Raw genomic sequence first — 24823 nt, 5'->3', positions numbered from 1 at the left:
GGCTGCTCCAAGCTGCTCCTCACCCCACACAGCCCTTACCTGGCCTCGTGGGGGCCACAGCAATCCCATGATGCCCAATTTTGCCCCAAAAGGCGAGAATAACTGCCTAAGAGACTCAGCTTAAGTCAACATAGACAGGAGGTATTTTATTACGATGCGTCGGAGAAATCACAAAAGGGATTTCTAAATATCTCATAACAGAAGCAGGCTTTTTATACAGTTTTGGGTGCAGGGTTACATCATATCACATACATAATCATGTCTTTGCATGCATATTTATAAGAGGCGTGGTGTAGGCGGAGCGTGGGCGGGGACATCTCTTTTGAGGATCATTTTGGTGGCCGTTCCTGTGGCCTTCATCGTGGGCAGGAGTCTTCCTCCTTAAACTTTGAACTCCTATCCTAATATGGCCAATTCCCGGTGTACCTGGCTTGGTCTCCATGTCAGTTTGACATTGTTGGCTCTGAACATGCTTAGCCTATCAATTCCCTATCCCTATCTCCTTTTCCTGTCATTATGTTCCATGCTTTAGCCGATTTATAGCTCTATGTGTTTCCTAAATGCTATGCTTTCTTTAAATGCTTCACATTCCATGTTTTAACTCATTATTTTTTGAAGGCTATCTGTTTTGGGGCTTCACCCAGATGGACCTGCAGTGTCACTGGAACTCCTTTGTATTAAACACATTTGCAACGCTATTGTACATTCAGAGAAAAATGCCTGCCCTGCCCGTGTTCCCAGCAAGACAGATGGAAATCAGCCTGGCCCAGCAGCCACGTAGCCCTGGGCACAGCACTTTGTGTGACAGAATGTGCCCTGCAATTAAAGCCAACCTCAGGAGCTCCTCTGAGAGGAAACCTGGCTGCTGACCCCAACTGCACAGGACACGGCTGTGCTGGCTGAGGGTTAAAGCTCTCTGGAGAGGAGCTGACCTCCAAAAGAGCATCACAGCAAAGGCTGGCCACAGGCCAGGGAAGCCTCACACGTGATTACTGAGGAATGGGAGCTATTCCCAAGCACTTCCTAATTCTCTGCAACGCTGGCAGTGCACAGCCCTTTACATAACACAGGAACATATTTCCCTGTGAATTTTTTAAGAGACACATATAAAAACAACTGTAAATCATCAAGCTTGTCCTACCATTTCTTTAATTACCATTCCTTGTCCTAGAGCAGCTGAACAATCACAAGCACTGCTCTGTGTTGCCAACAGGCATTTCACAGGCACGGGGTATTGTCACACTGAAAGCAGAATTTGGTGCTTGGCTTCCCCTTTCCTTTTCCAGTTAACAAAATTGCGTGTTTGGTTCCTCTGCAGTCAGTTTTTTACAATTCAGCTGCAATCTCACTGTGTCCACTGAGCATCTATTTTTAGAACAGTCAAATATCCCTTGCTGCTCTATTGTACCACGTTTAAGCCTCACTTTTATGAGTCCCATAATTAATATTCGTCACTTGTTTGGCCTTAGAATCACAGACACTTTCAATAAGAAGGTCTGTTACAACGTGTTTAACATCTGGAATATGTTAGGCTATTTTAAATAAAATTATTACTGTGCAGACAAAATCTAATTTATGAGTGGAGGAGGACAGGATGACTACAGCACTGCTACAGTGTGGGTGCAGAATTCCTCATTAAAGCATTGCCTGAGAGGTTAAAGACTTGTACCAGCACAAGGAAAAAACCCTCCAGACTTTCCCCCTCCCTCCATGAAGGTTCAGTGGAACAGGTTTGACTCCATTGCCTCAGACTTCACCCACCAGGTTTTCATTTGGCCCAGAGGCAATTGGCTGTAAGCACTGCACCGGTGATTTCCCTCTTCCAACACTGTCAGTGCAGTGAGCTGCAGCAGGAGAACACAAAATTCAATAAATAGATAAATAACAACACCTTGGTTTGGCTTTTGGATCACTAAAATATCAACTGCCAGGCAGAGAGCAGCCATATTATGTTAAGCAAACAAATTAATAAGTTTTAAGTCAATGGAATGCCAGCAAAATGCAGCATGATAGGGTGTGATGCCTGCACACTATTTATGTAACAAAAAAATACCTTCCATCATGTCTGATGTATCAGGAGACCCTCAAAAAGGTAAAAAAACTGATGGTGTGTCCGATTTTCGGCTGTTTGGGTGGCCTGGAAAGGCCCGGGGTGGCCTTGGGCAGCCCGCATATCAAAGGACAAGAAGAGGCTTCAGTTCTTTTCTCGGTCTCGGTGTTTATTAATTGTTTATCTAAAAGATTTTCTCTGGCCCGACAGAGGTGTCTGCTCAGCAGCCAGCCATGAGCACACTCCCCTGCCCTCCGGACAGTCACCTATCTTTATACCCAAAGTTACATGTACAATATTTATCATTTTTCTCCAATACCTTTCACCCTTATTGCCCAGTGCACTTTTAGTAATGACCAATCCCAAAGTGCCACCATCACCACAGAAGATGGAGGAGAAGAAGAAGAAGAAGAAGGACAGGACACGCCCCAATTCCTCCATCTTACTTCTCTAAACCCCCCTGTACAGAAATCCTAAACCCTGTGTTTCACTCTCTAATTAACCAATCCCTTCACCATTCACCCCGGTGAAATCCTCCTATCCTCATACAGGTGTCGTCTCCTGTGTAGGATCAAAGTCCAGCCCCCAGACACTTCTGGAACATTCCAGGACTCCCGAGCCCCCCAAGGGTGGTCTCAGTGACACCTCAGTCCTGAGATGCTGAGATCCCACAATGGTGGAAAACCAAGAGTACAGAGCAGCAATTCCTCATGTGAAATCATAACCTACTGAACTAACTGAGAGCAGCACCATGAAAATGAGTAACTGATGGCCTGAGGGAGGCACCTGGCAGATGTGGGAGGGCTGGGCCAGGCTGGGCTGCCACAGGAGCAGGAGGTGTGAGGCTCAGCAGGCTCTGCCAGGCTCCAGGGAAAGGATCCATCCTTGCCAGGGCCATGAAGCACCAGCTCCTGCTGGAGGTGTCAGCACAGAGCTCACTGGGCTCCAGAAAGGACTGGGAGCACAAGAAACCAAGCACATGAGATGTCATTCCTGACAATGGCACACTCTGGACCAGAAGGGCTGTCAAGACACATTGCTGGAGGATGAGAGAGTATCCCAAGAGAGTGTTACCATATGTTTATCTCATTCCTATCTTCTCCCCTGCAGGCAGACACTGCCCTTGGCCACTGCCTGAAAGGCAGCACTAGAGAGGCCTCATGGTGCAATCCAGATCTGTGCTCCTCATTAAGAGACAGAATAAAAATCCAAATTCATCATCCAGATATCTCAATAACCAGGTGATACCAGTGCAAGATCCATCACTGCCATGGTACAGCTTCTGCACCCCAAAAAAACACAGACAGAAAACACTACCTATCAAAAGATAAGCCAATAATAATAATAAAAACAAACAGTTAAGAGTCATTTGATTCTTCTCTAAAAAGAAATTAAATGTCAGAGATTATAGACAATCAGTTCTTTCACTCTTCTTTACAGCAAAGAAAGGCAAACAAAAGCATGAATTGGTTTAGTCAACACAGAACAAACAAGTTCAAGTGAAATTGCTTTAAATCTTGTTCATTACAACTTCGGTGGCTGCACCACACACACCATGAAACACTTCAATAGAAAGAAGTAATTTCATAGTGCCTTGAATTCAGTAATGAAGAACTTATCTACAAGCCAATGAATTGCACAGCAAAGACAGTTTTGCAAATTATACAGTATAATTCACACATTGAATGAAATAACCTGAAAAAAACATCCTCTGGAAAGGCTCCTGCTGCCTGCTATGCCTGAACTGGACCCAATGTCTGTGGCATTTGAATTTTACACTAAATGAAGGCACACAATGCACACAAGAAAGGAAGTGCTCTCATCAGGAAGCTGCTCCCTTCTGCTGTGGCATAAACAACTCTCAATGGCACGGTGCCACCCTGACCATCACCAGGGAAATACTCATTTTCACAAAATGAGATCTATTCTTGTCACACTGATATGATCTAATACTACAGCAGAGAGTTATCAGACAGGCTGAGATGGTGAGGTTTGCAGTGCAGCTTTCACCTCCTGCACAAATTGATCTGCATATGTTCCAAAAAGCATCCACACTCAAGTTATGAGAGCATAAATACCCAACAAAATGAAAGCAGCTGTAATTATCCAGTAATCCATAACCCCACAGATTTAGATATTTAAATTCATCAATCTGACCATGACAAAACCTTGAAACAGTAATTTAAGAGAGCCCAAACATGTATCATTGAGAATTAAAACAGTTTAAATAAAAATTCATTGTTAATGCAAAAGAGTCGCTTCTCTTTGCTCCCTCCCACAAGCCCTCTGCCAGAGTTAAAGCTGGTAGTCCAGTGATATTTTTATTTTCAAATTTGCATATATATAGAACCCAAAACTAATTATAATAAAGCAAAACCCAGGAGAAATCCAAGATAGAAAATGCTCAAATGTTAAGTTTTATACATAAAAAATATAAAGCAAGACAGGCAGCCAGTCCATTCACATGTGATTGTTCCAGCATACAACGTTGAAATTTTTAATTTTCATTTTTCTGAAGCAAGGATAGAGCCCCCTTCATGCCAAAGCAGCTCACAGAATCCACAACTCCAAACCATTAAGTGCAATTTGCAAGTACTTTGCACTGCTAAATAATACCTGAAGGCTGCTGAATCAGGTTTCTAATGGCCCCTTCACTCAGTGTTACAACAAGCAGCTTCTGCATTTTTCAAAGTGCAGATCCCTGATTATTTCCAAGGGAGCTGAGGGCTCCCAGAGCGCAGCCCCAGTGGCAGATGCTCTGCTGGCTCCTGTTCCTGCAGCCAGCAGGGGGATCACCCACAGCACAGGGGAGCTGCACCCGAGCCCACAGGGCTCAGCAGCAGCCCTAAAGGCACCCAGGGAGGAAATGGGCTTGACAAGGAATTTATCTTCCTTTTTCCCAGGACAGCTCTGGGCCAGCCTGTGTCCCTAGGCTGGCTTGGTGCATCAGCTTAGCCACAGTGAGAAACCACATTTTGGTGGTATTTCTCTGACCCTCAGAAGAAAAAGGCCACAAACTGAAAAGCTTTGTGAACTGGGCTGAAATCAGCAGGACTCGAGCAAGAGCTGTGCAGAGAAAAGCCAAGAACTTGAGAGCTGATCTCAAATTGTGATGGCTCACTGCTGCTTGCTGCATTGGAGCCCAGAGCATGCCAGGCTGCCCTCCCAGCCATGCTGCCACCAGCAAGGAAATGGGGTTGACAAGGAATTTATCTTCCTTTTTTCCAAGACAGCTCTGGGCCAGCCTGTGTCCCTAGGCTGGCTTGGTGCATCAGCTCAGATGCAATGTGAAACCACATTTTGGTGATATTCCTCTGGCCCTCAGAAGAAAAAGGCCACAAGCTGAAATCAGCAGGACTTGAGCAAAAGATGTGCAGAGAAAAGCCAAGAACTTGAGAGCTGATCTCAAATTGTGATGGCTCACTGCTGCCTTGTGCTCTTTTGGCAGTGCCCAAAGGATGCCAGGCTGCCCTCCCAGCCATGCTGCCACCAGCAAGGAAATGGGGTTGACAAGGAATTTATCTTCCTTTTTTCCAAGACAGCTCTGGGCCAGCCTGTGTCCCTAGGCTGGCTTGGTGCATCAGCTTAGCCACAAAGTGAAACCACATTTTGGTGATATTTCTCTTCTAAATATTGGTGATATTTAGAAGAAAAAGGCCATGAAGAACAAGCTGAAAAGCTTTGTGAACTGGGCTGAAATCAGCAGGACTCGAGCAAAAGCTGTGCAGAGAAAAGCCAAGAACTTGAGAGCTGATCTCAGATTGTGATGGCTCACTGCTGCCTTGTGCTCTTTGGCAGTGCTGCTGCATTGGAGCCCAGAGGATGCCAAGCTATCCTCCAGCCATGCTACCACCAGCAAGGAAATAGGCTTGACAAGGAATTTACTCTCCTTTTTCCCAGGACAGCTCTGGCCCAGCCTGTGTCCCTAGGCTGGCTTGGTGCATCAGCTCAGCTGCAATGTGAAACCACATTTTGGTGATATTCCTCTGACCCTCAGAAGAAAAAGGCCACAAGCTGAAAAGCTTTGTGAACTGGGCTGAAATCAGCAGGACTCGAGCAAAAGCTGTGCAGAGAAAAGCCAAGAACTTGAGAGCTGATCTCAGATTGTGATGGCTCACTGCTGCCTTGTGCTCTTTTGGCAGTGCCCAAAGGATGCCAGGCTGCCCTCCCAGCCATGCTGCCACCAGGGCTCTGATCTCACACTGACTGACTGCTGATGGCTGAAACCAGCTGCAGTTTGACTGTGACAAAGTCAAATTATTAAACTACCTGTAACAGGCCTTGCTTAATATTTAACATGAGCTGCTATCCTGACCTGTCTTAACTCTATCACAGAAACGAAATAAAGTGTTAAATAATTCAGCTCAACATCCTAGTTCTTAATTTAGAATACATGCACAGTATTTTTAAACTACACGAAAAAACTGCAAGACAAATTCACTTGGGAGAAGAGGAAATAGACCATTTAAGACCAACCTGTAATTAATTTCAACTTGAGCTAATTAACAGCTTTCCTTGCATATTCTCGGAAGATTCATTTTACATTCAGAATGCAAGAGCTTAAAGATTCCATCCCTGGCCTCCCTCCAGGAACATACTGACTCCAAACCAAGTCCAAAGCAAAAGCAATCTTGGTTACAACAAATACCCCCTCAATTCTGGGTTCCAGATTCTGGACTCTGCTGAAGGTGAAGTCCTTGGGCAGCCCAGAGTGCCCAACAATATGGAAACACCTCATTCTGATCTCTAAGCAACTTCTCACTGGATATGCTTTCTTAATCAATCCCAAAAAATTTCACCCTTTTCCCCCACAAGGTTTTGAAGGTTTTTACACATACTTTTTACTGTCTAGCCACATTTTAGCCCATGAGCATGAAGTTATTATTATTATCTTCTCCAGACTGTAACTGTAGAACCCTGAGTGTCCAGGACTCTGCAGGATGTGCAACCACTTCTGTTCTACCAGATTCCCACATATTTAGGAGTTTTAAACTCAAAGGCAACAACATCACTTGGATGGATCAACAGATCCTGGAGCAGCACTTCACAGCAGAGCTGAAACACCTACCTGCAGGGGTGAAAAGCTTGGAGTGCTTTCAGAACAAAACACAAGAACTGTTTTGATACATATTTTCCTTTCTCTGACACCTTTCAGAGTGTGACAGCAGCGGTGGCTTAGCCTTTAAAGTGTAAAGGACTTGTTAAAAACTGACTCAAAGCTTTTGGTGAACAAGAGAACTGCAGCTGTCAGCTACAGTCAGGTCATGTGTTTGCCCCCCCCAAAAAAACAACCAGGAAACCAAGCATGGAAATAGCTAAGCAGGTCAGAAATAACACAAAATCACACATGAATTGCACTGTGAGCTGGCTGCTAAGCCAATATTTTTTCACAGTGCTTAAGTGAACTCTCCCATTTGTTACCCACAGCTCATTCCAAATAAGTGGCCAAATAATAATTTTTTCTTACACAGTGTCTGACACAGGAACCACCACCATCAGTGAAACTGCAGCTATTTAATATAAATTCAGAAATTCCACACAAGGCTCTGCTCCACCACAGCTTTCCCAACACATTTCCAACAGCAAATAAGGCTGAGTTTTCAACTCAGCTTTTTCAAAGACAGGAAGCAAAGCAGATGAGGCTCAGGGAGTTCTACAGCAGGAGGGAAAACAGTTCAGAGGCTTTGGGAGCAAACACTCGAGTTCATTCCCTTCCTCAGGATTTAAGTATCCAGGACAAATTCTCAGCAAAGTACTCTGCATCAGGGGAATAAAATACTTCTCTATATATTTAAAGCCTACTTTGTGCTTCCAAAAGCACTTGCAGAAGAGCTTCCTTTTCCTCACCAGCCTCTCAACCCCTCTTCACATGATGTGGGAAATGCATTTTTTTTCCAGGAAAACAAAATGAGACTGGAAGGAATAAAAATGGTGAGTGTTTATGAGCAGGTGTGGCACGTAGCTTGATTCAGTTTGAATTTTTTTTAAATGACTTTTTAAAGTAATAACTTTTATAGTGAAATAATAATGAACTGCTGATCAGGAGGCTCATTACAATCTAGATCAAGGGATTATACTTTGATTTGTCAATCTGGAAAAACAGATAATTTTTTTTCTAATCTACTCTTATCACTGAAGCGTATTTATCCCATTTACAATCTTATTACTTACCTGTAATTTAGGGATACTTTAATTCATGAGATACACCTTCAGAACTATTTTTTAGATCTATAAAGCCAAAGAGAGTCAGCCTGATGTCCAAAAGCAGCAAATGTGACCCATTAAAATGATAATATAATCAAAGGCACTACACATTACACTTACTAGGAAAGACTCATGCTTGAGATAGTTCAGATATTCCATCAGAACAGTGGCAAAATGCGAGATCGATTTTTTAAAATTCACATTATTTCTGAAGCTAAGTGATTTTGACTGTAAATAGGACATTTTCTAAATGGGCTGAAGAGCAATGCATTTTCCACAGAGCTTTCAGAAACTTAAAAAGAAAAATCCCGCTGGTCAATGGTTCAATCCAATCTGTGCTTTTTCAAATATCTTATTTATTTTCCATTTGCATAAATTCCACCCTTGAAATGCCATTGCAAGTGATTATTCATTATTTAAATTTACTTTGGAAATTAAACTCGAGGGGAATTATCTAAAGTATGTCAGACTGAAAATGAGCTGTGAATCTCTAAAGTTAATTTTACCCTTATGTGTGTTAAGGAAGATTCAAGTTCTTAACTGCCTTTTAATATTAAGAACTACTTATTCAGCAAAGTCCCTGTATTACTTTAAATGTAAACCTCTTTAAGCTAATATAAAAAAAATTGAATCTGTAATCTTTAGAAGTTTTAGAAAAGCAGCTTCTCAGTTTTTCTCTGGTATATTTAACCTTGGTAACTTGACAAGTGAGTCTAAGTAAACAGCCATTTTTCCACATTTCAGCTGCTTCCAGCATTACGTAAACTCTGAACAGGAGGAGAAGCAAAATTCTATTCAGTCTCCTGAACAGCTGTGCAAGCTGCTGCTCTGGGTGCTTTTTAAAATACATATCCACTAACACACAGAGATTCCAAAAAGTTAATTATGACAGATATTCCACAGAGCAGCCAAAAAATCATCATGTCAGCTTTGGAAACTATTTGGTGAAATCATCTGGCCTGGGTTAGGTGTGTCAGACTAAAGCGTGGTAATTTCTAGCCCATGATTCTAGAATCTTTTCAAGTTTAGGAAATAGTTCCATTAAAAGATTTGCATCTCAAGCATTATCTGGAACCACACAACTTGCCAGTAGAAGGAAATTTTCAAGGGAAGTAGCTGATATTGGATTTTACACAGCTGGACTTGAATGCTGAGGGAAGGTAGGAAGCTTTGAAGCCATGGATGTCCCAGCTCTCTCTGAGCTCCTCACCAATCCCCAGCTGGGAGATAAGGGGTCATGCCTTAAGGATATTGTCATAGAGATATATTAGGCTTCAGCACATGAGTTTTAGATTTCAGTGCAGGAAGCATACAGAGAAACTTATTTTCAACACCAATTTTACTCAGGAAAAGAATTTTGACTCTTGTCTATTTTAGAAATCTTTATATCATAATTGCCTGCAAAACGCTTTTGTTTTGACAATCATGGCTTTGATCAAAGTGGAATTAAATTCAGTTTTTTGTCTTAATCTAGAGCTGCAGTCACCCTTAGCAGAGAACAAAGTTCCCTGGGAGCACACTAGAGCTGCATGAATGGAATGCTGATTGTGCTCCATTCTCCCTCAAGTACCTCTTGGAAAGCCAGGAAGAGGAAAGAGGGAAAAACGGAAATTTGCACTGTGAATGACCCACTCTGCAAGTGGCATTCTCTCAGTGCCTTCCAGAACAGAAGAATTCATGCTGATTTCTCCATCTGAAGGCTAAATATTAGTTTCATTAAATGGAGTTCCAATTTGCAATTGCAACATGTATCCATGCAGGGAATCTTCCCAGTGCACATGGGATTCACTGACACTGCTGAACTTCATTACTGCTCCAGAGAAAGAATTACCCCTGGAGTTCCACAGAACACCCAGGAAAGGGAGAACAACTGGCCAAAGGAAACTTTTAGAAGTACTCAGCACCTGAACACAAAGATGAGACCTCACATAAGAGCCAGGCTTGAAACAGTGATTTTTTAAAAGACAATTCAGCACACAGAACGCTGCTGCCACACTGAGCAAAGTTTTCTCCAGGGATTTGTCACTGACAGATGAGTATCTCTGGGTGTGGGTTCAAGCCTCTGTTTGAGGACACATTCTCTCAAGGGCTGGGTGCAAATAAAAGAAAGGGTCAAAGGAAAATCAAACTCAACACATAATGTTAAGTCATTTCTTGGGTGCTTTAAATTCAAGCCTGGTGTGTGCCAGGCTGTGCCTCGTTTCAGAAGAGCTGCTGGCACTGTTAAAATAACATTATAGCACTTTTTTTGTTGAGAATATGCAATGTAGTGCTTCCACTCTAGCAAGCACAGAATTTGACACAAGTATTCCTCCCAGAAACACTTCATCAACTTATGCAATCACTGTTCAACCAAGAGGAAACAGTAACAAAAAGCATCAAGCTTGCATTTACTGTTTATACTCCTCACAGAATTTGGCTCATGGACTCCTCCACACCCTTCACAAAATGCATGGACAATTTTGATGGATCACCAGCAGGAATTTTACAAGTTTTAAAAATCAGTAACAGCAGCACCATGGCAGGGGGAGGATGTTCATCCAGTGCTCACATTCCGAACAAGTACAAGTGATAACCCCCTGTTCTGACACAGTGCAAATAAATCAGATGGATTATTGCTCAGCTAAACTTCCAGTCTCTGAAAGGATTCTGTCTGGCTGTTCCTTTTTATAAGCATTCTTCTCCTCTTAGTTCACTCTTAATTTTTAACAAATATAAAGTCTTCCTTTACATTAAAGCTTTTCTTTAGAAAGCAAGAGGCTATAGTAAATATGCAATTAGGATAGAATAATAGTTAAAAATTTTTCAGATGTTATCCCCAAGACACAGAACAGCTTGAGAACTCTCAGTTAATACTAATAGTCAGAAGTGTTTCTAATTACACCCAGCAAAGCCTTGTGGACAATTCTGATATCAGCATTTTGACTCAACATATCCTTGAAGAAATAACTCAGGAAGAATTTTTGCCTTCAATTCAGCAGCAAGATTAAGATTTATCAGCTTAGCAAACAGCCAGGAAATTTCATTTAAGAAACTAATTTTGGCTGATTGATCTAAGAGCCAATATAACTTCACTGAAGGCTAAAGTTACAGACACCACCAAATTTCACTGAGACCACCTGAAGCCCAGCTGTCAGAGCTACTGAAGTCATAAAAAACCTTACACAGATCACAGCTGGCTTCTTCACTGCTCAGCAGAATAACAGCTCTGCCTTGAAGTGTCTGCAGGAGCAAGACCTACATGTGTAACACTGGGGCAGCCTTAGGAGTAAGATAAAAAGAAATGCAAGAATTCCCTGTAGAGTGATCCAACCCTTTTTTGCCCTGTGACTGCAAAGGATCACTTCTGTAAGGAACCCTGCACTCCAACCCACGTGATCTATCCAAATATTTACACTATGAGCACTATTAAAACTCTCTCTGAAGCCATTAAACATAGTATTTTCAGCAAGTGAAATCAAACAATTATTATTTAGATTACAGTTCACTTTTAACTGTTTTTATCAGGGAAAAGCTCCTTAATTGCTCTCTGTAACTCATAAGAGCCCCACAGCTGTGGTTTCAACTGAATATACTTTAAAATGTCAAATACCTACTTCTGCTCTGTTTTCTGAAAGGAAAGAAAAAGGAGAGAGAGGAGAGACAGAAAAAAAAGAGAACCTAATTAAATTTCTTTCTTGCCATTACTAAGAAAGAAATCTATCACTATCACACCAATTAGCAACAGGCACCCAAAAGGCTTTTTGTTCATCTCTCTGGCCTCCCTACCAAGTTTTTTCTTCTCTTCCCTCAGAATGTTCCCAGTGTCCTTTCTCCCTTTTCATTCAGGCATATCCTTGCTTTCATGGCTTTCTCTGTGCTCTCTAATCCTATAAACTCTGATGAAGACACAACATAACAATGTTTTAATCAGTGTACATGACATTTCCTCCTGTTCTAGAAGAATCTGCCCCCACTAATCAACTCCCAGCACACTTCAATCCTACTTTTGCACTAACTTCCAAATACATCTGTAAACACTGTCTAAGCTTTGGCAGAAAAGGAGAGCACATTATGCTAAGAAAATACTCTAGGCAGAGAAGAAACCATTGAAACACACAGCTCTCTTATTTTGCATTTTGTTTTCAGCTTTGTATGTTCTATAGTATCTATCAAACAAAGCCCAGCAAGAAGTCAGCAACACAAGGAAACTGTCAAGAAGGAAATTGCAGCAAAAATGAATACTTACAGCCATAATTAACTCAAAAGGGTGTTTATACACCCGCACGGGGGACTGGTACTTCTGCACCATGGCTGCAGTTTAGTGAGATCAACTCAAACCTGAAAAAGAAATTTTTAAAACCATCTGTCAGACGTAGGAAGCCATTTTCAATTTTCTCTTACAATTAGTCCATGCGTGGTACCACGCTAGCAATTCCACAGGAAATCCTTCACAATTCCCTGACAACCTCTTTTAAGACCCAACAGGGGCCCTGAAAAGCTTTATGTATATATATATATATTTCTGCCAGAAATGACTTATCACTTCTTCCAAAGACAAGATAAAATTAGCACATTTTTAGTCCACTTTTAGTACCAAATCTTCAACATATTTTATGACTCTTTGTCAGGATGGTGACATTTCCTGTGCTGCTGCTGCTGAGAACCAAACACTGACACATCCCAGCAACAGGCAGAGAAGCATTTCCCAGTCCCCCAGCACTGTATGTGGGCTGCCCTGCTCAGAGCAGGAACTGGGGGAAAAAACAACAATAAAGAAATACAGAAAGCACAAAAAGAGGTTTAAAAAAAAGTGTTAAAAGTGTTTGTTTGCAAAAAGAAGGAAAGAAAATGGATTACTGATGGATCAATGGCATTCCTTGATCATCTCAAAAAAAAATTGAAACTTTTGAGGAAAACTTATAACTGGGGGAAAAAAACTTCGAGAAAAATTCCACTGTGCAGCCAGAAAAGATTCACTGGCAACACGGAGAGGAATTACTCCAAAGGCTTCGTGCCTGCTCTACCCAGCGAAGCGCTTGACCCGAACTCTCTCGACTGCAATTACGTTTATTGAAAAATCCTGGCAGTAGCACTCGCATATGAATCGCGGGCTGCGAGCCAGCCTCATTTTAGCGAGAAATGAGTTTGCTACAGCAAGAAATGGGTTTTCTACAGCAAGAAATGGGCTCCATACAGCGAGTTCGCTTCGCTTTTCTGTCCGGAAGGCGCTGCGGGAGCGCTCCCGGCCCCGGGGCTGGGGCAGCGCGGCTCGGCGGCTCCCCGGCCCCGGCCCGAGCCAAGAACAACCCCCGAGCCACGGGAAAGTTCTCCGGCATCCCAGCCCCGAGAAGAATTTACCCATGACTACCCCGCAATTTTTCTTTTAAAAAAAAATAAACCATCTGAATCAGCACAAACAGCCGCAAACCCTCTCTAATCCCCGGACAAAAAGAGTTACACAACAAAGAAACTCCGCGGAACCGGGACACCCCGTGAGGGGACGGGATGGGGGGGACACCGGTGACAGCCCTGAGCGCTCCCGGAGGGAGCCGGGACACCCGGGACAGCCCGGCAGCGACCGGGACACCCCGAGAGGAGAAGGGACACCGGTGACAGCCCTGAGGTCTCCCGGAGGGATGCAGGACACCCCGGGAGGGGACGGGATGGAGGGAGACCGGTGACAGCCCCGGGACAATCCGGGAGGGGACGGGACACCTTCGACAGCCCCGCATTGCCCCAGAGGGTTCCGGGACATTTCGGGAGGGGACGGGACACCTGTGACAGCCCCGCATTGCCCCAAGACACCCCGGGAGGGGACGGGACACCTGTGACAGCCCCGCATTGCCCCAGGACACTCCGGGAGGGGACGGGACACCTGTGACAGCCCCGCATTGCCCCAGGACACTCCGGGAGGGGACGGGACACCTGTGACAGCCCCGCGCTGTCCCAGAGGGACTCGGCCAGAGCCGCCTGCCCGGGGCGGCCGGAGCGCAGCGGCCGCGGCGCCGCCGTGACCCGCAGAAGGACTGCGACCCTTGCCCCACCATCACCATCACCACCCGTACCCCACCACCATTATTACCGCCACCACCCCCCGTTCGCCACGGGCAGCGCCGACCGCTCTCGGTGCTGCCCGCAGCCAGCGCTGAGACGAGCCGGCGGGGAGCGGGTGGACAATGGGAAAGTTGCCGCGGGGCAGGGTGGCGGGGCTGGGGGACGCGGGGCAGAGCGGGGGCCCCGGGAGGCTCGGCGCCGTGCTTACCGCTCGGAGCCGGCCGCGCTCTCCCCTCATGCCGCCGGGGCAGCGCCGTCCTGCGCGGGAGGGGCGCGCGCGCCGCCGCCCGTCGTTCGCGGTGCCGGGCGGGGGCGGGCCCGGCGCCTGCGCGGGGCTGCCGGGGGCGGGGACGGGCGGGGCGCATGCGCGGTGGCCGGCGCGGGGCGGCCGGCGGGCGTGAGGGAAGAATGGTGCGGGTGGGGAGGGTTCGTGTGAGTCATGGAGTTTCAGCCTGCCGCCGGTGTAAGGGGCTGCTTGATCTAGAGTAGGTTGGTTTGAACGCTGTCCGACTTGGCCTTGAGCACTCCCAGAGGCACAGTTGCTCCGTTTCACTACCTCGCCACCCTGACAAAGGAGAATTTGTTCCAAATTTCTAATCACCGGATCAGTTAGGATGGAAAAGACCCTTGAGATCACCGAGTCCAACCTATGACCTGACACCACCTTGCCAACTAGACCATGGCACTGAGTGCCACTTCCAGTCCTTTCCTAAACACCTCCAGGATTGATGAATAAACAAACTAAACCTCTCTCTGTCAGTGTGAAGCCATTCACCCTTGTCCTGCCCTGGTAAATACTCTTCCCCCATCTTTCTTGCAGGCTCCCTTCAGGAACAGCAGGGAGCTGAGTTAGGGCAGGTTTAGGTTGGATATGAGGAATAGTTTTTCACCAAAAGGGTGGCTGAGCACTGAACAGGCTCCTCAGGGAGGGGGTCACAACACTTAGCCTTTCTGAGCTCAAGGAACATTTGGACAATGCTCTCACATGGGTGGGATTCTTGGGGTGTGTCCTGTGCTGGGCCAGGAGTTGGACTCAGTAATCCTGGTGGGTCCCTTCCAGCTCAGCAGGTTCTGTGATTCTGTGATTCTATTCTGCAATTAGCTCATCCTGAAGTCTTCTCCAGGCTGAACTATCCCAATTCTCCCAGCCTTTCCTCATATCAGAACTGCTCCAACCCTCCAATCATCATGGTCCAATCCTCCCAGGTCCATGTCCTGTGCAGGATGCCCAGAGTATTCCAGGTGGGGTCTCACCTGGGTAGAGCAGAGGGGCAGAGTGCCCCCCAAATCTCAGGATCTTTTGCTGGTTGCCGCGACCCCAAGAAATGTTAAACGTCTCTTTTCCCAGCCCAAGCACTTGAAGAATGAGTCGGAGCTCTTCAGTTTTTGGTTTCAATGTTGTTTATTGTGTCTTATTTATAAAAAATTTTTCTTCTGCCCTGCTGAGGTCCGTCCAGCAGGACAGTTCCAGGCACTCTGTCTGCCCCAGGGTGGTGTTATGTCTTTATACTAAAAACTACATATACAATGTTTGCAATTACTTTCCAATACCTATCACCTATGTTAGACAGTGAGTTTCTACTCTAAACCAATCTAAAAGTGCCAACATCACAGCAGAAGATGGAGGCCAAGAAGAAGAAGGAGAAAGGCTGGACATGCCCAGTTCCCTCCATCTTGCCCCTTGAACCCCCATTTTAGAAACCCCAAAATCTACTTTTTCACCTTGTGATAACTTCACTATTACTCTACTTAAACGGTTGTGGCTTGCTGATCTTCATATAAGGTTGGTAATTTGCTCCACAGGTCAAAATCAATACCACAGGCATCCTGGGCTCTGTGCCAGGGTCTCTGAGCCCCCTGTCCTGGACAGCCAGAGGGATGTCCTGGGTTCCCACACCCAAACACCGAGAGTCACAGACACACACCGTGGGTGCAGGAGGGCATGGACAGTGGGACATGGCCCCTCCTGCAGGTATCTCCCCTGCCCTCAGCCCCTTGAGCATCCTGTGGTCCCACACCTCTTGTGGCTCCCTCAGGGCTCTTGGGGCTTCTGGCAGAAAAGGAGAACACATTACGTTAAGAAAAATTTGGGTTTGTGTTTCAGGCACCATCAGGGGCAAGGTCAGCTTAGGGCAATGGCACAGCACAGTGCTCCAGGGCCATGGGGCAGTGGGAGTGCAGGGACCCACCTCAGTCACTGCTGGAGCATCTTACCACCTCTTCTTAATCAGCCAGCATTCACCCAGCCCAGGGTTTTTGCAGTCTGGGATACCTCAAAGAGCTCAGTCTCACACCATGAGTGGTTTAGCTGTGATGTACTAAAAGCAAGAAGTACAATTGTGCTTTTTACAGTACCAGAGTATCACAAAGAGTGTTAAAATAAGGACTTGAAAGTTAGGAACTTGTGTCTCTGCTCTCTTCAGCAGCACTACTGAGACATGTTGTTTACCCACAACATCTTTTATTAATGGCTCACTCCCTTAGAATATAAATCTACTAGGATTCAGAGTCATACCCTGACATTTTGATGCAATTTTTTCCCTAGGAAAGCTGAATTTGTGGTTACCACAAATGAGGGATTAAGCTGCCATTCTTTCTTATAGAGACCTCGTGTCTTTTAAAGTTAGTCAAGCATAGCCCCTTGTCTGATCTGAACTAGTCCTTACAAGAAGTTGTTTCATGTTGAGAAATTGTTCTTCTGAATCTCATTTCTGTTGTGGCACTTGGCCAGCTGCCTTCATGTAGCTGGAATTAACGAGTTAACTGTAATTAGATTTAGTTATCTGATTGATATTCCATGCCATTATGCCTGCAACATCCTTTTCCTGCTCTGAAAGCCTGAGATATAATCCTACTGGTACAGCAGGGCGAGGAATTTACGCCCACTCAGATTCCTTTTTGTTCATAACATTTCCCTCTTTAGATTCTGGGCAATGTTTTAATTCTTACTGACTGCTGCTATTCTATTTCACCAAATGCTCAGGTAACCAGAAAAGCTTTATTTGGACTTTTAAAGGTATTTGGAGTTTATTGATAAGAGTGAAAATCCATAACCTAATGTCTAAATCAATCTTAGTCTCAGTTGTTTTCTGCAGAAACAACAATCTTAGCAAGATAGACAAAGAAGAGGAAAGTAACATAAGTTTACATTTTTCTGCTGTTGTTTATTTTCCTGTTACATCTTCTCTTATGGAAGCTCCAGCCACGCATCGTTAGGAGGAATATAATGAATAAATGTGTGGGTGAAATGTTTCAGGAAAGCTGTGAGGCATGCTGGAGACTGAAGCCCAGAGGACACAGGCTGAAAGTGCAAACCATTCCATATTTTCAGAAAATTAGGAACACAGCCTGCTAGATATGAAGGGAAGTTTGGCCTGAGGGAGGTTATGCAAGGGCGGTCACTTCCCCCCATCTGAGCACTTTCCCTGGGCTGCATTCCTTCACGTTGTGAACTTTAGTTACACAACCCAAAGCAACTGTTATCTTGATTCAGGCAATATTGCCATGGAAATTAATGACAACTATTGGTAGTCCATCCTTTACTATTAATAATAACTAACTGAAAGTGCAGTTGTTGTGAGCAGTGCAGGGCGAATACATATGAGAAAATACTCAAAATGCCTCTCAGCTGTGCTGGAATGCAGCTCAAGCTCCTGGAATTTCAGCAGGCAGGAACTTGCTCTGGTTTCTTTTGTTTGCATCCCAGGCAGTGAAGAAAAGTGAAGCCATCCTGATTTCTTACTGTCCATCAAGTCTTATCTTCAGAGCTGCTGTATTAAAGAGAGGAGATTGTCAGCAGTTCATGACAAGAGAGAATGTGTTCACTCAAGGTCTTGCTGCTAAGCTGTACATTTATTAAAATAAGTAGAAAAGGGATGAGAGTTTGGGTTCAGACACACTGAAGTGCTTCAAGAGCCATTCCCTCACAAATCAGTCCTGTCTGAGTCAGTGGAATTTTTTATGTACTACTGGCTGCATTGAAATAAATACCTGCTTCCTAAACCTTCAAAGCCATGGAATGGTCCCAAATGATAACACTGCCAGCATGATGGAAATAATAATAAGCATGATGAGTGACAAACAGTTAATGGAACAGAGTTGTGCCCTGGGGACATTGATTCTGGTTTGCACAGAGTTTTTATTTAATGCATCACGGGTATTTCACTAGGTGTCACCGTTTTTGTTTTCCCTTGTCAGTCTAGGGAGAGACAAACTGGTAAAGCTGGGTGTGAGGATGTGTGAACTTCTTCACCCCTCTTCCCTTAAAATTAACTGTGACCCCCAGGTTCAGCCCTCCAGACACAGACCTGGATGTGCCCATCCATTACAGTTGTACATATTTTTGTAAGCTCCCTGGACAGCCCATGCTGGGAAACAGTGAACGGCAGGAAAAATTTCTCCACTTATCTCTGGAGATCCTAAAGCCCTTTATAATGGCAGGGAAGACACTAATAATCCCAAAATGCAGTATAAATGCTGAGGTTCACAAAATGCCACAGGATAAGTCTCACAGTAAGTCAGTATGAGAAAGGAGAGCAGAGCTCCTCACTTCCTGGGTGGTTCCCTTATTTCCAGGTATTCCTGCCTTTTAGCTCTGCAGTAGTTTTCCACTACTCACCAGATTGGGATAAGGGTAAAATATCTCCAGACTGGCCTGTGTTCAGAGAGGGGATGTTAATGTACAATACCTAGAGGGTTTTACATTCCATGATGAGATTTTTATTCAGGATTAAAGCAGCCTTAGTTTACTGTAGTTTATTGCACCATAAGTGAAGGTGTATTAACTTCATACCACTATTTGATTTATCTGAGCTTTCCCATAGAAAAGCCTTAAATGACCTTGTAGACTGGAGCCCTTTATTTCTTGATGCCACAAACAGGCAGAAACATGTTTTTTCCTGTCTTCTCGAGTGACTGGTAGGAAAATTGAATTGTAGCCTGGGAGCTGGCCAGGGACACCAGCTGGCAGTGCTTGGAGTCCAGCAGCTGACATCAGAGCCCCAGCCCCATTGACAGCAAAGGTTACGCAGACAAACATTAGCAAATAGGAGCAAGTCCTGATTCATAAAATAGATGAGTTGGGACGAGCATGGCACGTGTCCCAGCCCTTATTCCCAGCTCTCCCTGCAAAGCCTGGACCCATCCAAGGCTCCCTGCCTCGAGTCTGTGCTGCTCAGGAGCCGTGAGATGCTAGAACAAAAGTGAGCAGGTGGTGCAGGGGGGGCTGCTCGTACAGAGATAATGAAATGTGAGGAGCTGTGCAGTGGGGATGCTGGGTGAAGAATCAGATCCAACATTTATTGCAATACGTGTGTTGGATGTTTGTAACACCTAAAAGCCTCATAGCACTGTTTTCTTGGGGGACTGTGAGGAGCAGGGCACACCCTCTGGGGGCTATTTTATCCCTTAGACATCAGGTTAAAGAGAACTCCATGACCTTTTTTCTAGTAAAGAAAATAAAGGTATAGGGAATACAGGGAAAAACACTTGGATAATAATTAATTTGCTGAGGTATTTTATTGATGCTAAAGATGTCAAGCTCATAACACAGGGAGCTGGAGTTGTGAGTGAGGAAGGGTTCACTGGGCTGTTGAGGATGCCTGACTTTTCTACTTGCCTTTGCAAACAGCCCTTGTGTCCATGTGCCTGGGAGCTGCCTGGTACCTGCCTTCCAGGGAACAGCCTGTTTCCAGTTGTCTCTTTAAATGGCTTAAAGCACTGCCAACATCTGATCACTCATTTCTTAGAAAAATAGGAGTCTCAGCCAAAGGCTCACAGAAACGATGAGTAAATTTCCTATAGAAATAAAAACAAAAGCTGTTTACCATCCCTCCTTCTAATGAGTCTGACAGTACAAATACTCTCAGCTGCTTCAACAAGCACTGAATCAAGCTGCTGGGTCATTCACCAGGTAGAAACTTTGTCCCTGTTTGCCCCTAACATGTTGATAATTAATTTTTTTTATAAAAGAGGAGTAATAAGAAACACTTACTATTAAAAGTATTGCACAAATTCATCTTCTTTTAAAGGACACACTGACTCCTCTAGAGCTGGGTCTGCTCCCTGTGGGCAAACACAGCACCTTTCAGTGGAGCTCTGTCAGGACAAGTTGCCTTTGTGGCTGCTGCTCCTCCAGCACCACAGTGCCTGTGTCTGTACAGCTTATTCCTGTGCCTGGAGGAAAACGAGGCATTATGAGGCACTTGCACACCAAAATAACTACCAGGATCGCTATTTTAGGGTTTATTTTTTAACTTGCAGTCTGTGGATCAGGCCTGTGCTGGCAGCCTTCGTCCATGTGAGTCTCAGAAGTTGAGAAACACAAGTTTGGTGACGCTGTTTGCAGACCCCAGAAGCGCTGCTTATCGTCTCTGATCAGCATCATGCTTTGCATGAATTCCGGCCCTGTATCCAAGGCAATCTCATTATTTGCTGTACACGCTCGATCTGCTGGCTAATTTCTTTCTCCTTCTCACGGGGGAGGAACCTTTCTGTGCTCCACAGGCATGCCTGTGTTTAGGAGATTAAAGAAAGCAGGCAAGACACATGAAGAATGTCACCCCATGGCGGCGGCAGCAGCCTGAATGGGAGCACAATTCCGAGCAGATGTTCCTTGCAATTGAATTGTCTGTGTCAGTGACTGAGAGCTCAGCACTCTGGAGGGGTGTGAGGCAGAGGGCACTGGCTGCAGCTGAGGAGCTGGCACAGAGCAGGCAGCAGCTCTGCTCATTCTGACATTCTGCAGCATTCATCAGTCTCGGCCTCGAGCACCGCTGGCTGCCTGTCCTGGAATTAATTTGGCTAATGTAGCGCGTGATGGAAAGCCACGTCTGCAATCTCTTTGCCAGGCAGGGCTGGATGGACTGATAGCATCCTCTGTCCCTGGTTAAGAGAACTCACAGCAGAGCTCCACTGAAGGCACACCCTCTGAGAGAGTGGCTCCATCCCCCAGAGAAGGTGTTTTAGCACCTCCTCGCTCTGGTGGTTGTCAGAAGGAGCCTGAGGAGACAGGGAAGAGGTGGCACTGTCACAGCTGTGGCCCCTGTGCAAGTGGGAGGTGTCAGAGCTTTTTCTGAGGGCAGGTTTCAGTATCAGTCTCCAAATAACTTGTTTTGACAAAGGGGATGGTCTCCAGCACAGGATGCCTATTTGCAGTCATGGTTACAAGCTGCTGGCTACAGGCTAATGTGTGGCCACTAAGTATTTAATTGTCTAATGAACAGCTGTTTGATTTGCTTTTGGTCACAATCAGGCTGAGTCTGAATTAAACAAGAGCCCAGTGATGGAAAGGACTGAAATGCTCCCAGACAGCTCCCTGGACAGAGACTGGAAACGAGCCCAGTGCTTTCCTTGCGCCCCATCCCCAACACCCCCCCATGCACACAGGCCCTTGTGGGCCTTTGCTGCACCACTTCTGTGGGGAGCAAGGAAAGAGAGTGTTATGAAGCACCCAGGAGGAGGCAAGAGGCAGGTGAATATGGCAGTGGTGGGAGATGAGGCAGAACCAGCCCAGCAGAGGCTCCAGAGAAGCAGAGGACAAATCTGCCCAGCAGTTCGCCCAGAGACAACATCCAGCTTTGAAAGCAGATGAGGGTGCACAATAGACAGGATGATGTGAAAGGGACACCATCACCTATCCATCAGAGCCCCAGGTAAATTAATTTTGTGTCACAGTCAGCAGGAAAGGAGTTTTTGAGGGAGGCTGAGCACCCCTTTAGCAGCAACCACTCAGTGAGATGCCCTGGGTGAGCAGCTGTGTGCTTCCCCTCCCCACCACTGCCCTGGCACGTTCAGGGACACACAGAGAGCTGGAGCTGATTGCAATAAACCCATTAGCACATGGATGTGAGCCACAACACGGCACTGTGCAAACTAACCCAGAAGGACGTTTGCAATGTGGGCAAGTTAATTACCAAAAATAACCCCCAACCCACCCTGGCTGCTGCGCTTTGCCATGGGAACAATATTGTGCATGTGATCACATTCAGCAGGACACAAGCAGCCTGAGGGTCTTTTTACATTTGGCTTGAAAAGGCTAAAAATAGACCCCAAACCACATTCCTTTTTTGCATTGCCATCTCCTCTGCCTCTTCCTATTCACTGGCACTTTTACATGCAAAGCAGGATTTGGGATCCAAGGCCCCATAATTAGACTCCAGCCTGGCAGCTGCAAGTGGAACAGCTGGAGGTGTTATTTTTATGGGTTATTAATTGACTCCATGAAAGCCCAGCAAACAGAGAGCCAGGGACTGCAGTCCACAGCCACATGACAAGGTCTTAGTGACAGGAAAAGATAAAATAAAAGAGAGAACACAGAATCCTAAAGCCGATTAGTTATAGCAATTTCTCCAAAGCTAAATATAGGGAAAAAATCCTCTCCCATCTTCAGCTCCGTTGGCGGAGATGAGAAAGCACAAGGAAGGAGATAGACAGAAATTTCATTTTTTTACATAAACCCTCACGGGTTGCAGAGAGAAACTGCTGCTTTGGTGACACTCCCAACACTTAAATCCAGCTGTCCCTGGCAGCTGCCCCCTGAGCAGCCCTTTGCTCAGCACTCACAAGTGCAGCTGCCCTGTCAGAACCCAGGACATTGCTCTGGCTGCCCTGGATGGCTCGAGCCCCTGGCTGGGGGCTCAGAGACCTTGTCATAAAGCCAAAGACACCTGTGATTTTGATTTTAAGCCATGGAGAAAATGACCAACTTTATGTGAAGATTTACAAGCCATGAGAGTTTAAGTAGAATGATAGTTAGTTTGTCACAAGGTAGAAAAGTAGAATTTTGGGGTTTTTTGAATGGGGGTTCAGAAGCCAAGATGGAGGAATCTGGGCATGCCTTGTCCTTCTTCTTTCTTCTTCTTAGCCTTCGTCTTCTGTGTGATGGTGGCACTTTTGGATTGGTTTAGAGTAGAAACCAACTGTCTAGCATAGGTGATAGGTATTGGAAAATTATTGTAAATAATGCACACGTGATTTTTAGAATAAAAAGATAAAAGTGCCTCTGAGGTGGTCAGTTTGCCATGGACCAACCTGCTGGGCAGATCTCAGCAGGTCAGAAAAAGGATATTACAGACAACAGAAAACAAACAACTTTGAAAACCACATTGAGGAATCCTGACCTTCCTGCAGCTGGGGACAGCTGAAGCCACCTGGGGCCACAAGAGAAACCTGTCATCAAGAGCTGTGCTAAGGGAAGGCTCTGGGTGCTGACAGCACGAGGGGATGGGATTGGGTCATCACCTCTGCAAAACATATTGTACACCTAAGACCCCGGGGAAATAAATCTAACAGGCAGCTCCAGCAGAGGTGCTGAGAAGCTGGGAAACTGGCAGAGCATTTCAGATTTACAGGAAATTAATTTAGCCCTAGTCTGGATGCTGACAGCCAGCAAGGCACTCACCCCATATTGCTGGCCCAAGCTGTGGGGTCTTTGTCAGACCTCAGGTTTAACTCCTGAAAATAAATCACTGCTGTACAGCAGAGGTGAAGCAGCACCTGGAGGATCCTGGCATTCAGCATCCCCAAAGGGGAAGGGAAGGCAGTGGAAGGGCTGCTGCTGCTTGGGGGCAAAAACTCAGCCCAAGAAAGCCCCTTCCTCATCAGGAGGCAGGACAGTCCCATGTTCCACAGCTCCAAGACAGGGATTTCTTCCCACTTTCATCACCCATACAGCAAGAGAAGCACAAACCCCCACTCCAGATGTGTCTTCACAATGTTCAGTCATAGGCATTGGTTAGAAGAGGAGGATGTTTCTCTCCAACCTCCATCCTTGACACTAGACACCCCTCTGGGTGGGTTTGGGGTATTTCCAGTCCCTCCCATATTCCAGGCTGCACAGGAGACAGCTGAGGGAAACCCATGTTTTGCAATCTCACCCTCTGGAGAACATTTCTGTGATAAGCAATCCCCTTAGACATCCCTTCAACACGAGCATGCCCTCCTGGCCCAGACCCACCCCTGGGCTTGCTGCCAGGGCTGCTTTCCATGCCAGCCTGGCAGTGCTGGGACTGTCCTTGGGCAGGAAAGCTCCTCTTCAAAAGCCAGCTCTGCCTCGTGCTGTGACCTGGGAAGAGCTGTCAGAGCTCCTGCTGGGGGCCAGCGCTTCATTCCTGTAGGGTGGGCTTGGGGTTAGGCCTTTATGTGCAGCACAGCCTGCCCAACCCCCAAACACAGCAAGGCCTTGGGGCTTCCAAAACTTGGGTTTCATAATGTGATGGAGCCTTTCCCCAGGCTGGGGGTCCCCCAGGAGCAGAAGTGCCAGGGGCAGGGGGCCAGCCCCAAAATAGGGTTCCCGTGGGGCAGGCAGGGCTGGGTATCCAACCTCAGGGGACAGGGACCTTCCCCTCACCCAGTGCTTCAGCCCAACCAGGCCACACAGGAGCTGAACCCCACTGCAGGAGAGAAACCAAACATGCCACAGAGCTGTGGCTCTGCCCTGTGTCCCTGTGGTGCTGCACAGAGCCCCTCTCCTCTCCCTTTAACCCTGCAGGTGGGCTGCAAGCACAGCAAGGGAGCTCAGCATCACCTGTGGGA

At 45.9% G+C, this 24823-nt stretch overlaps 1 protein-coding gene across 1 annotated transcript in view; it reads right to left on the bottom strand.

The window, feature by feature from the left end:
• Positions 1 to 14611, bottom strand: part of SEC14L1 (SEC14 like lipid binding 1) — a 45906-nt gene extending 31295 nt beyond the window's left edge. Inside the window, exons 1-2 of the mRNA XM_064728547.1 lie at positions 14499 to 14611; positions 12483 to 12574 (exon numbers count right to left, since the gene is read on the bottom strand). Of these exons, the coding sequence (XP_064584617.1) occupies positions 12483 to 12545 (63 nt within the window). The 5' untranslated portion in view covers positions 12546 to 12574; positions 14499 to 14611. The remainder of the gene's footprint in view (positions 1 to 12482; positions 12575 to 14498) is intronic.
• Between the last annotated feature and the right edge of the window lie 10212 nt (positions 14612 to 24823).

Source organism: Zonotrichia leucophrys, chromosome 18, assembly GCF_028769735.1.
Source record: "Zonotrichia leucophrys gambelii isolate GWCS_2022_RI chromosome 18, RI_Zleu_2.0, whole genome shotgun sequence".
NCBI lineage: Eukaryota > Metazoa > Chordata > Aves > Passeriformes > Passerellidae > Zonotrichia > Zonotrichia leucophrys.
The sequence above is the reverse complement of the archived record's forward strand: the minus strand, read 5'-3'. Positions and strand labels throughout refer to the sequence as shown.